This window comes from Orcinus orca, chromosome 13 (genome assembly GCF_937001465.1).
Source record: "Orcinus orca chromosome 13, mOrcOrc1.1, whole genome shotgun sequence".
Lineage (NCBI taxonomy): Eukaryota > Metazoa > Chordata > Mammalia > Artiodactyla > Delphinidae > Orcinus > Orcinus orca.
The window spans coordinates 66,256,870-66,273,711 of NC_064571.1; the positions used below are offsets into that span (position 1 = coordinate 66,256,870).

The 16,842-nt window shown below is 38.1% G+C and overlaps 1 protein-coding gene across 4 annotated transcripts in view; it reads left to right on the plus strand.

The window, feature by feature from the left end:
* Nucleotides 1-4,354: 4,354 nt before the first annotated feature.
* NLRC4 (NLR family CARD domain containing 4) overlaps nt 4,355-16,842 on the plus strand; it is a 36,259-nt gene continuing 23,771 nt past the window's right edge. For all 4 annotated transcript variants that reach the window (XM_033425240.2, XM_033425238.2, XM_033425239.2 and 1 more), the window contains exons 1-5: nt 4,355-4,467; nt 7,997-8,257; nt 9,123-11,117; nt 16,398-16,490; nt 16,642-16,812. In XM_033425240.2, coding sequence (XP_033281131.1) covers nt 4,467; nt 7,997-8,257; nt 9,123-11,117; nt 16,398-16,490; nt 16,642-16,812 — 2,521 coding nt within the window. In that variant the 5' untranslated portion in view covers nt 4,355-4,466. The remainder of the gene's footprint in view (nt 4,468-7,996; nt 8,258-9,122; nt 11,118-16,397; nt 16,491-16,641; nt 16,813-16,842) is intronic.

Here is a 16,842-nt window from a genome sequence, read left to right on the forward strand (position 1 = left end):
TGGTATTGATTGTAATGGCTCTTAAAAGTCTCTGTAGTAAAATAAATAAATAAAATATTCCTCCTCCTAGAGGAGGCTGGAGCTGGGTATTTCCCTTCCCCCAGGTCAGCTAAGCTCTGTTAATATCTCAGTAGGTGAGGTTCTGGTAAAATAATTGATGTTGAGGGCAGGATTTTTTAGGAAGAATAGAATGCTCTGGGCATAATTCAAAATGGCTACTTTTCCCCTCCCTTTACTGGAAGCAAGAGATTTTTCTCTGATCTACACTATGAGAACCTGGTAGGGCTCCTGGAGGTAAAACTCACAAAAGCATGGGGACTTTGCTAAACTGGATGCTCTTGGAGTTTTTAACTCACAGACTTGTCCACACTGATCCTCTAGAAATTCATCAATTACAGTTTAGGGTTTCCTACCTGGTTATGAGATCCTCTGAGGTTTCTGCTCATGAGTGTCTGCTCCTCCTGGGTTTCTGCTCCAGTAAGTTTGCAATTCTGTGTCTGCCTGACTGCGTCTTCAATTTTGCAGTAGCAGTTTGCTCTGTGACCTCAATTCTCTGATAGCTCTAAGAAGAGTTGTTCATGTTCAGTTTATTCAGCTTTTAACTTGACATTAGGATGGAGTAATGATTTCCTTACGTGCCCGGCCAGAAAGCAGAAGTCAAAAAATCTTCTTTTGAAAACAGAATTTAATAAACTAATTTTAAAATTTATATGTAAATGTCCATCGACAGAGGAATGGATAAAGAAGATGTGGTACTTATATACAATGGAATATTACCCTACCATAAAAAAGAATGAAATAATGCCATTTACAGCAACATGGATGGATCTAGAGATTATCATAGTAAATGAAGTAAGTCAGACAGAGAAAGACAAACATCGTATGATATCACTCATATATGGAATCTAATTTTTTTTATTGGAGTATAATTGCTTTACAATGTTGTGTTAGTTTCTGCTGTACAATGAAGTGAATCAGCTATATGTATACCTATATCCCCTCCCTCGTGGACCTCCCTCCCCACCCCCATCGCACCCATCTAGGAAGTCACAGAGCACCGAGTTGAGCTTCCTGTGCTTTATAGAATGTTACTGCTAGCTATCTATTTTACACATGGTAGTGTATATATGTCAATCCTAATCTCCCAATTCGTCCCACCCTCCCCTTTCCCTGCCGTGTCCACATGTCCGTTCTCTAATTTTTTAAAAAAAGATACAGATGAACTTATTTACAAAACAGAAACTGACTTACAGATATCAGAAACAAACTTATGGTTACCAAAGGGGAAACATTGTAGGAGAAGGATAAACCAGGAGCACGGGATGTACACACACACACTACTATATATAAGACAGATAACCAACAAGGACCCACTGTATAGCAGCACAGGGAGCTCTACTTAGTATTCTGTGATAAGCTATAAGAGAAAAGAATCTAAAAAAGAATGAACATATGTACATGTATAACTAAATCACTTAGCTGTACACCTGAAACTAACACAACATTGTAAATCAACTATACTCCAATAAAATTAAAATATTTAAAAAATAAATAAAATGTGATTCCAGAGGACAGGCAGCAGTCCCAGTGTTCTGCGTCTTGCACAGCCCTACTGCCCTGAGAAGCAGAAATTATATAACGTGTTTTCAATTGTGCAGACTGGGGAGGATTCACATGTTCGGTCTGGTGAACTTCCAGGAAATAATTTTAAGTGTTTATCTAAAGTTCATTCAAACTTTCTTGATCTAGAAGTTAGACAGGAAACCTAGCAGAGAATTGAAACACACCAGGCTCTGAGGAGAGAGAACTCTAAATGTAGGCAGAAGGGTTGAACTGTGACACTCCGTGGCATTCATACCTCAGAAAGCAGGAGGTTCAATTCTAGGGTTTCTGTGATTTAGAAGCTGCATCAATATTAATGTTTGCCACCACTTCCTGTTGCTCATTGTCCTGGTTGCTTTTGCTGTGTAATAAACTGCCCTAATACGTCATGCTAAAAAATAAATAAATAAAATTAAATAAAGGGAATGTCCTGGCGGTCCAGTGGTTAGAACTCTGTGCTTTCACTGCTGAGGGCCTGGGTTCAATCCCTGGTCAGGGAACTGAAATCCCACAAGCTGTGTGGTGTGGCCAAAAATAAATAAAATTAAATTAAGTTAAATAAAAATAAAATAAAATTTATATGGGAATGCAAACAATTCTCAAAAAGAACAAAACTGAAGGATTTACACTACCCGATTTCAAGGCTTATTATAAGGATACGGTAATCAAGACAGTGTGATATTGGCATAAGGACAGGCATAAATCAGTGGAACAGAATAGAGTCCAGAAATATGTTCACAAGTTCAGTGGGTAAAAGATATTCTTTTCAACCAATCATGATGGAAAAACTGTACATCCCTATGGAAAAAAAGTGAACCTCAACTCCTTATCTCACATCATAAACAAAAAATTATCTCAAAATGGATCAATGACCTAAATGTAAAAGCTAAAATTATAAAACCTCTAAAAGAAAACTTAGGTGAAAATCTTTGTGGCTCAGGGTAACAATGATTTTTTCAAGAGGACACAAATAGCATGAACAAATAGCATGAATCAAATAGCATAAAGAAGAAAAAATTAATAAGTTGAGCTTCATAAAAATAAAAATGTTTTGCTTTTCAAAAGACGCAAAGAACAAAAGGCAAACCATTGTATTAATCATGTTTTTTATTTTCTATATTTTATGATGCTTTGATATCTTGGGGGCTTTGCTGGCCAAAAGAGGCTGCCCATACCAGGGCTAGCTAATTCCTAGGGATAGCAAAAAACTTGCCTGTGAGTGTGCCTTTCATATGCAAACAAATGAATCCAAAGACCGTATCTTCAACCACCAACTTTATCAAACTCTCACACATCAAGCCAATATTTCCCCTGCCCTAAATCACTCCCAGGCCACCCTTATAGTCCAGAGTCTACTGAAATTATTCAAACTATCCAATCCTAAACTTGCTGAACTTGCCTACCCTGCATCACCTGTTTCTTCCTGTGAAAACTGTTATAGAGGCTCTGGGCTAAGCTTTCTCCTTTGCTCCTTCTGCCTCCTGATCAACTCTGGTACTTCCCCATGAGGCCCCATGTGGTCCTGTGTGGCACGGCAGGCCCTCCTTCTCTTGCGAATCATAAGTAATAAAACATTTTTCATTGGCATTGACGTCTTCATTTTGTCACTCAGTTATCTCTGTAAATTAAATCCTAGGCACAATCAAAACAACCACAGATGAGTAAAAAATATTTATAATACATGTATTTGACAAAAAAATTGTATTCAGAATCTATGAAGAACTCTTAAAAGTCAATAATAAAAAGACAACCCAATTTGTAAAATGTGCAAAAGATTTGTACAGATACTTCACAAAAAGTTTATGAATGAACAATAAAGTACATGAAAAGATGCTCAACATCATTAGTCATCAAGAAATGAAAATTAATATTACAAAATGAGATAACACTACCCATTCATTAGAATGGCTAAAATTAAAAAGACGGATAATGCCAAGTGCTGCTGAGGATTTGGAACCACTGGAACTGTTGATTTTATCTGCTGGTAAGCATGTAAAATGGTATGACCACTTTAAAAAACAGTTTGGCACCGTCTATAAAATTAACATACACTCACCATATGACCTAGAAATTCCACTTCTAGATTCTCACCCAATAGAAATGAAAACGTATGTCCACAAAGGAATGTTGATAGAAGCTTCATTCATGATAGCCAAAAACTGGACACAAACCAAATGTCCATCAACAGAATTAATAGGTAAATTGATCTGTTCCTACAATGGAATACTGCTTAGCCATTAAAAACGACTGAACTACCAATTCCTGCAAACAGCAAGGAGAATCTCAACAGCATGATACTAAGTGAAAGGAGCCAGACACAAGAGTACCCCCTACATTTGTCCATTTACATGAATTTCTAGAACAGGCAAAAGTAATTTATAGTTAAAGAAATCCGATCAGTGGTTGCTTTGATGGAGACTAGGAGGAATGAATTATAAAGGGGCACAAGGGAGCTTTCTGCAGTGATGGGAATATTCTAAATCTTGACTGGGGTATTACTGACTTGGGTGTGTACATTTGTCAAAGCTCCTTGTATTTTATTGCATGTAAATTTTACGTCAATGAAATTGATTTTTAAAATGACGCAGTTTACTGCTTAACTGATATAGAAATGTCTCAAAATATACTAAATGAAAAAAAAACATGTCAAACATTATGTATAGTGCGTCCTTTTTGGTGTGGGAAAAAAAATACAAAAGTGACAATGGGTGCTGTCTTGATTGTTTCTGTTTTGTTAGTTTTACAGAATGAGTAGCCGTTTTACAGAAAGAAGAGGACAGTATTGGAGTCATCTTTGACTTCTCCATTTGGAACTAATATTGTCTATTGAGATATAGAAAGCTGGAAAGCTTTTATTCAGAACAAGTAAGTATACTAGAAATCAAATCTGCGTGATTGTAGAGTGTGTTTCCAAATACGGGTGATAGTGAGCAGAAAATCAATTCATGCCTTTCTCTGATCAGTTATATTGATATATGGAATGCCCATCAAATATTTTTCTGTGGTTCTGAGAATTCAGTTATAAACATGGTGGCCCGTGTTAAATGGCAGAACCACAGAACCACAGATAAGCTAGGACAGAGAGTGATTGTTTTAAAATATTGGTCCCCTGACATCATGGGAGGCTAGATCCTGGGTTTGAAAGATGGCTTCTGGGAATTTCCTGTTTCCTGGTACATTGCCACACACTTTGAAAGGTTTTGCTATTAGTACTCAGTTCTAAATAATTTGGGACTTATGTGAGATAAAACACATACATTGTCCTAAAACCTCAGGAAAATCTGAAATAATATACAAATTTGGGGGATATTGATTTGCTTAAGGAACATTAAATAAAAGGTACCATGTTCAAGGTCTGGGTTGCATGTTTAACTCTTGCAAGAATGTGATCCTAGATGACTAAGAATATAAGCCCAAACTATCCAATAGGTTTTTTGTTTGTTTTTGTTTTTTACTATTCCAAACACTTTATTTTAAAAAAATTTTTATTGGAGTGTAACTGATTTGCAATGTCGTGTTGGTTTCTGCTGTACGGCAAGGTAAATCAGTTATACGTATACATATATCACCCCAATGTTCACTGCAGCACTATCCAATAGTTCTAATGGTAAATGCTTTCTCACAACTTTTTCATCATGGTGAGGTTTTTCATTTTAATCTGTACCAAATTCATTTATTCAACAAATGTTAATTAATTAACCACAGTTCTAGGCCCTGGGGGTATAATATCAAAACAAAGCATGCTTTTTGTTCTCACAGTGCTTACAATATGGTGTATATTTGTGAGTGTAATTCAGGAATGGAGGGTACAGGGAGAAGGTGGAATAAGGGTAAAATAGACAATAAACAATATTTATGTGAAAAATGATAACACAAATAAAATATAAATAATTGGTAGGTGCAAAATGACATCTCATTATGTTGTGTTTTTATTTCTGTGGGTGTTTCCAGAACACATCTCCTATTTGTAACAGTAATTGAATAAAGATGCTATTCTTTCTGATCTCTTTGTCAGTCCTGAAGATGCACTCAGGAAGAATATTACATGATCTATCTTTTTATCAAGTCAGCAATTCAAATCTGAGTCCCTTCAGAAGAAGGAAAGTTCAGCTCTGTTCCACTAGAAATTATCTCCTGTTGGAATTTTCTTATATGCTGAGAATATTGTAATACATTAAGATTTTATTCAATAATCAAAAGTACATTTATATTTCCTATATTACCTGAAAGCATTTTTCCCCTTAGTGCAATTTGTTGCCCCTAATTTCTTCAATGATATGTCTAATTTTTTTGCCTATTGAACATGAATGTTCTTTTATACAAGCTTGCTTTTCATTAAACTCTCTGGTTTTTATGGTTGAAAAGGAAAAAATATTGGTCTCCTGCCATCACCTACTCGGGCTTACCCTCCTGGTCAGAAAGCAGAGAGATCTGTCAAGATCATTGTGAAGAAACACGGAGTAGATCTAAGTGGCGACCAAAATATAACTCTTTCCGATTTGATGACTGGGTGTAGACTATGCTATCCAATGTAGTTACTAGTAAGTAGCTATATGTGTCTATTTAATGCAAATTTAAATAAACAAAGACTAAATAAAATTTAAAATTCAGTCACACAGTAATTTAAATAAACAAAAACTAAATAAAATGTAAAATTCAGTCTCACAGTCACGCTAGCCACATTTCAAGTGCTCAATAGCCACACGTGACTAATGGCTCCACTACTGGACAGAGCAAATATAGAACATGTTTATCATCTCAGAAAATTCTACTGTACAGCACTAGTCTAAACAGAGATATTCTGCTAAGAATGAATACTGGATGAATGAATAAGCAGCATGGTTTTCACTTAACTACTTGATAAGAGAGGAGTATGGTAGTCCACACTCAGGGAGATACCATGGCTAGTAATAAGAACATCTTACAGTTACATAGCAGCACACTTTTCAAATTTTTAAATATTTTTATGTCTGTGCCTTATGTGACTTTATTCAGTCTTTTTCATGAGCCTTTTAAAGAATTAAAGTATCAATATCTTAATTTTACAGCTGAAGAAATGTCACCTCCAAAAGGCTAGTCCTGTGATCTTGCGGTGGTCTCTAGGCCTTTCTAAGTGACTAGAATCAGACTTAGAGGTTGTCTCCATAGGGAGGATGTAGAAGCCTAGAAAACAGATGAGACCCCAGAGGGCGAGAGAGAGACTTGCTGACCGGCCACGTAGACAGGGATGTGGTAACATTCCAGCTGAGGTTAGCAGTAGAGATCTGCATGGGACAGAGAGAAAGGGGACCTGGGGTACGATCCTGGGGGTCTGAGTGCCTGATGGTGTAATTCAGACCAGAGATGCCTCAGGGTCTTCGGGAGGAGGTATCCACTTGGATGAGTCAAGAAAGATTTGAAAACCAGGAGCAGCCTAGCCCAAGAGGAAAAGTAGTGCAGACAGTGTCTGAGAGTACAACACCAGGGAGGCACTTCTCCGAGCTGGCATGGACTGCCTGGGAGAGTTAGATCTTGGCAAGGCAGACACAGAAACGAGACAGCTTCTTCAGGGAACCTCACTGTGAGAGGTGAGAGAGCTTAAACTGAATACAGACGACTATTTTGCAGTGATACTCTTCAGAAAATACCAAATTCTATGGGAGATAAAATGTGCTACTCCTTTGAGTGTTGACAGCAGAATAATGGCTAAAAATAGTAGCTAACATTTATTGAGCTATTACTTTGTATGAAATACTATACACGAGTTCTCATTACAACTTCATAAGTAAAATACTGTTCTCAACTCCATTGTACAGACAAGGAACCACTGGTGTACTACAGCTGGTTCTTACTGTTTTGTGAGAACTCACTGTTGAATTTTTATGATTTTTGTTAGCCAGTTGACATACATTGTTAGCTTGAATTTGGCTTCAGTGGGAATATTTATAACATGCAGATTGGTACGTGTTATGAATTCAGGCCTTTACCCCCAGAGAGGCAGTGTGTTCAACATTTATCAGCACAGCATTGAAATAGGCTCAAAGAGGTTTAGCAACTTGCCAAGGTTACACAGATGGTAATGGCAGATCGTACGCCAGTCTCCCTACTTGAAAGCACATCGTCTTACCCCTATTACCTTAGTGGGGATGCTTTTATATCAAGGACAAGATTGCTCACTTTACTTTGTTATCGAAGAAAAAACGTCTTGCTCACCAAGGACTCTGGGGTCAGGAATGAGGGTCTTTACAGCTTTTCTTGAGGGCCTGGAATTCAAGCATTTGGCATCTCCATAACTCAAGATAGGTCCAAAGGGGAAAAAAAAAAAAGCATGAACCTAATGCCCTGGCAACATAATGCTGATATGCACATTTTGTATAAATGAATAAATATGTATATTTCTCCCCCATCCCCTCAGTGGATTTCATAAAGGAGAACAGTCAAATTCTCATTCAAAGGATGGGAATGACTGTTATAAAGCAAATTTTGGATGAGCTATTTGTATGGAATGTTCTGAATGACAATGAAGTAAACATCATTTGCTGTGAGAAGGTCGAGCAGGATGCTGCGAGAGGGATCATTCACATGATTTTGAAGAAGGGTTCAGAAGCCTGTAACCTGTTCCTTAAATCCCTTGAAAAGTGGAACTATCCTCTGTTTCAGGACTTGCATGGACTTAGTAAGTATTAGTTTTCTTTTAGCTGTTCTACAAATAGAATAAATCATGAAGAAGATCCATAATCCCCATGACAGAACCTCTGCTCTCCTCCCTCCAATGCTCTCATATCACTGGGCATTGGGCTTTGGTTATGTTGAGGAAAAGCTCAGACACTCTCAGGAAAACAAAACAAAACAAAAAACTCCCACTAGGTCACTTGATGGTGAAGCCAAATAAGTAACTCCAGGGTAAGGGAATAAATGATTTAGCACAGGCTGACTTCAGAATCAAACTGGACAGTGAAGGCACTTAAGAAGCCAAGGCAGTAGGCAGTAGTAGTTGTCAACATTCCTTAGTCTGATGAGGACCATCTGTGGACAAGTGGCCCCCAGACTACCTACTCTGTAATCCAAGCACCATGGTAAAGAGAGCCTGACTGACTAAAGAAGCATGATTCTGCTTTTCATGAAATATTAATTTAGTTTTTCTTTCTTTAAATTAGTCAATTCTTTCCTGACAGATTTTAATCAAGGTTAAGGCTTGATTGGCTGAAAGTTACCCCTGACCATCATTCTCAACCATATCCCCACTATTCTCAGGCACTTTCCTTAACCCAAACTCTGGCTCCTCTCCTTTCCAATCAGCTGCTACAAAATTTGGTGGTGGAAAGGAAGAAACACAAGGCAAAAGGGCAAGTAGGGTAAAGGGTAACAGGGAAAAGCAGGAGTAAATATTTGGAACCCTTTCTGCCAGCTCAGAACTGGGGAAGGAAAAGAAAGTCACCAAGGGAAGATTCTCAGCCTCACTCCTCCTTCCTCCTCCTGAACTCTAGGTTCTGGGGAGACACAGAATTGGATCCTCTTCAATTTCACCTCTTCTCTAACAGGTCTTTTTTATCAGATGTCAGAAGAAGACTTAGATGGTTTGGCTCAGGATTTAAAGGACTTATACCATACCCCATCTTTTCTGAACTACTATCCACTGGGTGAAGATATTGACATTATTTTTAATTTGAAAAGCACCTTCACAGAACCGGTTCTATGGAGGAAGGACCAACACCATCACCGTCTGGAGCAGCTGACCCTGAGTGGCCTGCTGGACACTCTTCAGAGCCCCTGCATCATCGAAGGGGAACCGGGCAAAGGGAAGTCCACTTTGCTGCAGCGAATCGCCATGCTCTGGGCCTCTGGAGAGTGCCAGGCTCTGACCAAGTTCAAATTAGTTTTATTTCTCCGTCTGAGCAGGGCCCAGGGTGGACTCTTCAAAACCCTGTGTGACCAACTCTTGGATATACCTGACACAATCAGGAAGCAGACTTTCATGGCCATGCTACTGAAGCTACGGCAGAGGGTTCTTTTTCTCCTTGATGGCTACAATGAATTCAAGGCCCAGAACTGCCCAGAAATCGAAGCCCTAATAAAGGAAAACCACCGCTTCAAGAATATGGTCATCGTCACCACCACCACGGAGTGCCTGAGGTACATCAGGCAGTTTGGTGCGCTGATTGCCGAGGTGGGGGACATGACCGAGGACAGTGCCCAGGCTCTCATCCGGGAAGTGCTGATAAAGGAGCTCGCTGAAGGCTTGTTGCTCCAAATTCAGAAATCCAGGTGCTTGAGGAATCTGATGAAGACCCCTCTCTTTGTGGTCATCACTTGTGCAATTCAGATGGGGAAAAGTGAGTTCCACTCTAACACACAAACCACACTGTTCTGTGCTTTCTACGATCTGCTAGTAAATAAAAACAAGCACAAACGTAAAGGGGTGGCTCCAAGTGAGGTCACTCGGAGCCTGGACCACTGTGGAGACCTAGCTCTGGAGGGCGTGTTCTCCCACAGGTTTGATTTTGAACCGGATGACTTGTCCAGTGTGAACGAGGATGTTCTGCTGACAACGGGACTCCTCTGTAAATACACAGCTCAACGGTTCAAGCCGAAGTATAAGTTCTTTCATAAATCATTCCAGGAGTACACAGCAGGACGCAGACTCAGCAGTTTATTGACGTCTGAAGAGCCAGCAGAGGTGACCAAGGGGAATGGTCACTTGCAGAAAATGGTTTCCATTTCAGACATTACATCCAAGTACAGCAACCTGCTCCTGTATACGTGTGGGTCATCTGCCGAAGCCACCCGGACTGTTCTGAAACACCTGGCATCAGTGTATCAACATGGCAGCCTCGGTGGGCTTTTAGTCACCAAGAGGCCTCTCTGGAGGCAGGAATCTATGCAAAATGTGAAAAGCACCACTGTGCAAGAAATTCTGAAAGCCATAAACATCAACTCCTTTACAGAGTGTGGCATCAATTTATTCTGTGAGAGTATATCCACATCAAACCTGAGAGAAGAATTTGAAGCTTTCTTTCATGGTAAAAGCCTACATATCAACTCAGAGAACATCCCTGATTACTTATTTGACTTCTTTGAAAACTTGCCTAATTGTGCAAGTGCTCTGGACTTTGTTAAACTAGACCTGTACGGGGGAGCTGTGGCTTCTCAGGATAAGACCACAGAAGACGCAAGCAGGGTCCACATGCAAGAGTCCTCAGGAACCTACATTCCCAGCAGGGCTGTGTCTTTGTTCTTCAACTGGAAGCAGGAATTCAAGACATTGGAGGTTACACTCCGGGATTTCTGCAAGTTGAATAAGCAAGATATCACATACCTAGGGAAAATATTCAGCTCTGCTAAAAGCCTCAGGTTGTACATTAAGAGATGTGCCGGCATGGCTGGAAGCCTCAGTTCGGTCCTCAGCACCTTTAAGGACATTCACTCCATCATAGTGGAAGCCAGTCCCCTCACCTTAGAAGACGAGCGGCATATCACATCTGTGACAAACCTGCACACCTTAAGTATTCACAACCTAGAGACTCAACAGCTACCAGGTATTGTAAACATTAGCAGTTTAAGCTATAATTAAACCCGGCTAGTTACTGTGGAAATATTAGATATTATTTGTTTTGCTTGAAATTTTCTAATAGTTTCTACTAGTGTCAGGACTTGGAAGGGAAGTGGAAGGGCTTGGGAGAGACTTCCATGTCAGGGGAAGGCTGTCAGATTGGGAGGCCCTAGGAAGGATTCCCAGAGCTGAAGCTCTGTAGTCTGACTGAATAGCTATGTAGTATATATATGGTAAAGTGCGTGTTTGTATGTTTGTCTGTGTTTGTATACAGTAGGTTAAGCTTGTCTTCTGTGAACCCTCCCTCTTGTCAGCATCTCTGTCTTAACCCAACATTCACTGCTTTCCTGCCAAGTAGCACCCCTCCTTCTTTGAAGTCTGGGAGGAAATCCCACCATAAACTAATCACCTGCAGAAGCTGGTGGCTAACTGTGTCACTAGATTCTCATCTAGGAAACTGCAGCACATCCAGCCCCAGCCCCACCCCAAATATCATTCATTTTGAAGGAAGATTTTGGGAACAGTTTTTGTCGAACATGAAGAAATTCCAGACTTCAGACACATACATGTGGGGTCAATCTTTCTGGGTAAAGGGGAGTTTTCCCCAGATTCACAATAACACTAAGGTGGGTGACTCCCTTACCTGTGTAGTCCAGCCACACCTGTGTAGATCAGTCCTGTTGCCCAGAGCAGGGGCTGCTGAGTTCTGTGAAGCTATGGGCCGGCAGGAGTCTTGTTCTATGTGACTGTAATCTGATATTCATTTTCATCCACAAGTGGCTTCCCATTAGGCTCTGCCTCACTTGTCACCCTGTAGAGGACATTTTCTATCATTTTAAGAATCTAGAACCTTTTGTACAGATAAGCTTTGCAACCTCCTACTCAATGCAGGAAGACCTTCTATAAGATTCTGGATACTCACTCAGACTTTATTAGACTGCGTTCTGTGTTAGGAGGCTTTACCATCTTCTCTTGATGGCCATTTGTTTGTGCTGATATTGCAAACCGGTCACTTACATGCTGAATTTGACCTACATATAATTAAAAATTTTCTTTTTAATGTTTGCCAATATTTTGTTCTTAATATTTTAAATTTATTTTTTGAGTAATATATTTACATGGTCCAATTTATAAAACAATCTATGATGAAAAGTCTCCTTCCGTTCTCTCTCCCTTAGCTATGACTCTTCTCCCTAAAGGAGATGCCACCATTTTGAAATTGGGAAATATCATGTGAAAATACAGGTTTCTCATTCCTCTTGAAAATTATAGATTTGACAACTGCAGTTGGTAACAACTGGCTAGAGCTTCATGATCTGCTCCTACACTCTTTGGAAAGACACATAATCTCCAGTTGGGCACAAAGCCCATCTGTTCTACTTCTTATAATAACATCATCTCCCTGGCCCTCTTTGACATTTGAGTTTGCAATCAGCACTTATTTTTTCTTATAGCTAGAATCTAGTCACTACTGAAAGACATGTCGGTTATTTCCAGTTTGGGCAATTATAGATAGAACTACTATAAACATTCTTATGAAAGTTTTTAATGTGAAAATAAGTTTTCAATTCACTTGGGTAAATATGTAGGATTAGCGTTGCTGAGCCATATGACAAGTGCTTGTTTAACTTTTTAGGAAACTTCCAAACTATTTTCCACTTTGTACATTTTACATTTTCAGTAGCAATACATGAGAATTTTAGTTGCTCTGCATTCTCACTTAATGCTAAGCATTTAGTATTATTTCTGTTTTTCTTTTTGTCATTTTACAATAAGAAAAAAAAAACCAGACAATACCAAGTGCTGATGAGGATGTGGAGCAACTGGAACTCTGTGTATGGTGTTATATCATCAGAGTTGGCTAATAAAAGTTGAAAATTCTTCATGTGCTTGTTTGCAACTTAGTGAAATGTCTCTTCAAGTTTTTACCCAGTTTTTAAAAAGTATTTATTTATATTTTTATTTTGGCTGTGCCAGGTCTTAGTTGCAGCATGTGAGATCTTCGTTGTGGCATGTGGGATCTTTAGTTGTGGCATGCAGGCTCTTAGTTGCAGCATGCAGACTTCTTAGTTGTGGCTTGTGGACTCTTAGTTGTGGCATGCATGCAGGATCTAGTTCCCTGACCAGGGATCGAACCCCTGCATTGGGAGCATGGAGTCTTACCCACTGGACCAACAGGGAAGTTCCTACCCATTTTTAATTGGGTCAATTTGTTTTCTTAATGTTGAGTTTTACATGTTTTTTTAAAAATATATTCATGATACAAGTCCTTTGTGAGATAAGTGATTTGAAAATATTTTCTCCCAATCTGTAGCTAGTCTTTTCATTCTTTAACAGTGTCTTTCATAGAACAAAAGTTTTACATTTTGTTGCAGTCCATTTTCTTTCTTTATAAATCATGCTTTTGGTGTCATGTCTAAGAACTCTTCGCATAACCCCAGGTCATGATGATTTTTTTCCTATATTTTCTTTTAAAGTTTTATGTTTTACATTTAGATCTATGATCCATTTTGAGTTAACATTTGTGTAAGGTGTGAAGTTTAGATCAAGGTTCATTTTTCTTCCCTATGGATATCCAGTTGTTCTGTTTATTGAAATGACTATTCTTTCATGTTTGAATAGCCTTTATATCTTTGCCCAAATTTTTTGGCTATAGTTGTATGGGTGTATTTCTGGATACTATTTTCCATTGATCTTTCATTTGTCAATACCCTTGTCTATCCCTTGCAAATACTACATTGTCTTAGTAACTTTTACTTTATAGTAAGTCATAAAATTGGGTAGTGTTATTTCTCCAACTTTCTTCTTCTTTTTCAATATAATTGTAAAATATTCTAGTTCCTTTGTCCTTTCATATAAATTTTAGAATCACATTTTTTTTTGTTTTTTTTTTTTTGGATGCATCGCACGGCCTGTGGGATCTTAGTTCCCCAACCAGGGATTGAACCTGAGCCCTTAGCAGTGAAATCACAGAGTTCTAACCATTGGACTGCCAGGAAATTCCCAAGAATCACATTGTTTATATCCTCAAAAACTCTTCTTGGGATCTTGGTTGGAATTACGTTAAATCTATAGAACAATTTAGGGAGAATTGACATTGTTATTATGTTGAATCTATGACCATGGTTTCTCTTTCCATTTGTTTAGATTTTCCTTGATTTCTTTTTTCACCATTTTGTACTTTTCATCATGTTGATTGTGTATATGTTTTTTAGATTTATACCTGTTTCATTCATTTGGTAATTTAAAAAATGGTAATTTAAAAATGGTAATTTAAAAAAATTTGGTTACCAATTATTTATTGCTACTACAGAAATACAGTTGATTTTTGTGTGTCGATCTTGTACTCTATACCTTTGATAAACTTATTTCATGTCCCTTCCAAAAAGATTATTTTCATTTCTTCCTTTCCAATTTTGTATTCCTTTTATTTATTCATTTTTTAAAATAAATTTATTTCATTATCTTTGGCTGCGTTGGGTCTTTGTTGCTGCGCGCGGGCTTTCTCTAGTTGCAGCGAGCAGGAGCTACTGTTGGTTGTGGTGTGCAGACTTCTCATTGCGATGGCTTCTCTTGTTGCAGAGCACAGGTTCTAGGTGCGCAGGCGGGCTCTAGAGTGCAGGCTCAGTAGTTGTGGTGCACAGGTTTAGTTGCTCTGCAGCATGTGGGATTTTCCCAGACCAGGGATCGAACCCATGTCCCCTGCATTGGCAGGCAGATTCTTAACCACTGCGCCACCAGGGAAGTCCCTGTATTCCTTTTATTTCATTTTCTTGCCTTACTGCACTGATTATGACTTGCAGTATAGTGTTGAAAAGGAGAGGTTAAAGTGAACATCCTCCCTTGTTCCTGATCCTAGGGAGTAAGCATTCAGACTTTCACCATGAAGTGTGATGCTAACTGTAGTTTTTTTGAAGGTGCCTTTTATCAGGTTGGGGAAGTTTCCTTCTATTCCTAGGTTGCTGAGGATTTTTATCATGAATGGTTATTGGATTGTATCAACAATTTTTGCTGTATCAATTTATATGATCATGTAGTTTTTCTTCCTTAGACTGTTAATATAGTGAAGTACATGGATTGATTTCCAAATATCAAAACAGTCCTGCATTCCCTGTATGAAGCTCACTTGGTGGTAGTATAATATTCTTTTTATATATGGCTGGACTCCTTGGTAATATTTTGTTGAGGATTTCATAAGTGATATTGGTTTGAAGTTTTCTTTTGTTTTATTCCCTTAGTCTGGGTTTCAGATTGGTTAATGGTAGTGTCATAAAATGAGTTGGGAAGTGTTGTCTGTATTTCTGTTTCCTGGAAATGATTGTGTAGAATTGGTGTTATTTCTTCTTTGAAAGTTTGGTAGAATTTTCAAGTCAAATTATCTGTGCCTGCAACTTTCTTTTTTGGAAAATTTTAAACTACAAATTCAATTTCCTTAGTTATACAGGACTATTCAGATTACTTATGTAATGTTGGGTAAATTTTACTAGTTTGTGCCTTTCAAGAAATTGTGCAATTTTGTCTATGTTGTCAAATTTATGCATGTAGATTTGTTCATATTATTCTCTATCCTTTTAACATCTGTGATTTCTGTAATGATATCTTCCCTTTCATTTCTGATATTGGTAATTTGTTATTCCTCATTTTTTCTTTGTCAGTCTTGCTAGAAATTTATCAATTTTATTGATCTTTTTAAAGATATAACTTTTAATTTCCATTGATTTTTCCCTATTGTTTCTGTTTGTGATTTGTTATTGATTTCTGCCCTTATCTTTATTATTTTATTGCTTTGTCTTGCATTGGGTTTATTTTGCTCTTCTCTCTCTAGTTTCTGAAGTAGTAAGCTTAGGTTATTGATTTGAAAACTTTCCTTATTTCTAATATAAGCATTCAATGCTCTAAACCTCCCTTTAAGTAACTGTTAACTGGAGATTTTGATATATTTTAATTTCTGTATTTTTCAAAATATTATCTAATTTTCCTTGAGACTTCCTGTTTGATCCATGCTTGTTTAGAAGTGCGTTGTTTAACATCCAACTGTTTGGAGATTTCCCAGTTATCTTTCTGTTATTGTTTTCCATTGTAATTCCATTATATTTTTAAAACATGTTTTTAGCTAAGGAAGATCTCCATCTCTCACCAAAAAAATATATTTTTGTGTCAATTTCATGAGCATTTCTTGCCCATAGTGACAACTAAAATCTTTTGATTGGTAATAGAAATATAGTAAATGACAGCTGAACATAGTCCAATCCCTTTTCTTTGGCAGGTGGTCTGACTGACAGCTTAGGTAATTTGAAGAACCTTATGACGCTCATACTGGATAATATTAAGATGAATGAGGAAGATGCTATAAAACTAGGTCAGATTTTTGTTTTCTCTAATATATTTACTAATACAAGTTTGATAATAAGAACAGATAAGATGCTTTAACACTGGCTGTGTCTATACAAGGCAAGGATGCCTTTATGTACTTGGTGACTTAATGCATTTCCTTTCCTTTTTTTTTGCAGCTGAAGGTCTGACAAATCTGAAAAAGATGTGTTTACTTCGTTTGACCCACTTGTCTGATATAGGGGAGGGAATGGATTACATAGTCAAGTCTCTGTCAGCTGAACCCTGTGACCTTAAAGAAATCCAATTAGTCTCCTGCTGCCTGTCAGGAAATGCTGTGAAAACCCTAGGTAACTGCTGCCTGCATTATGAAAATAGTG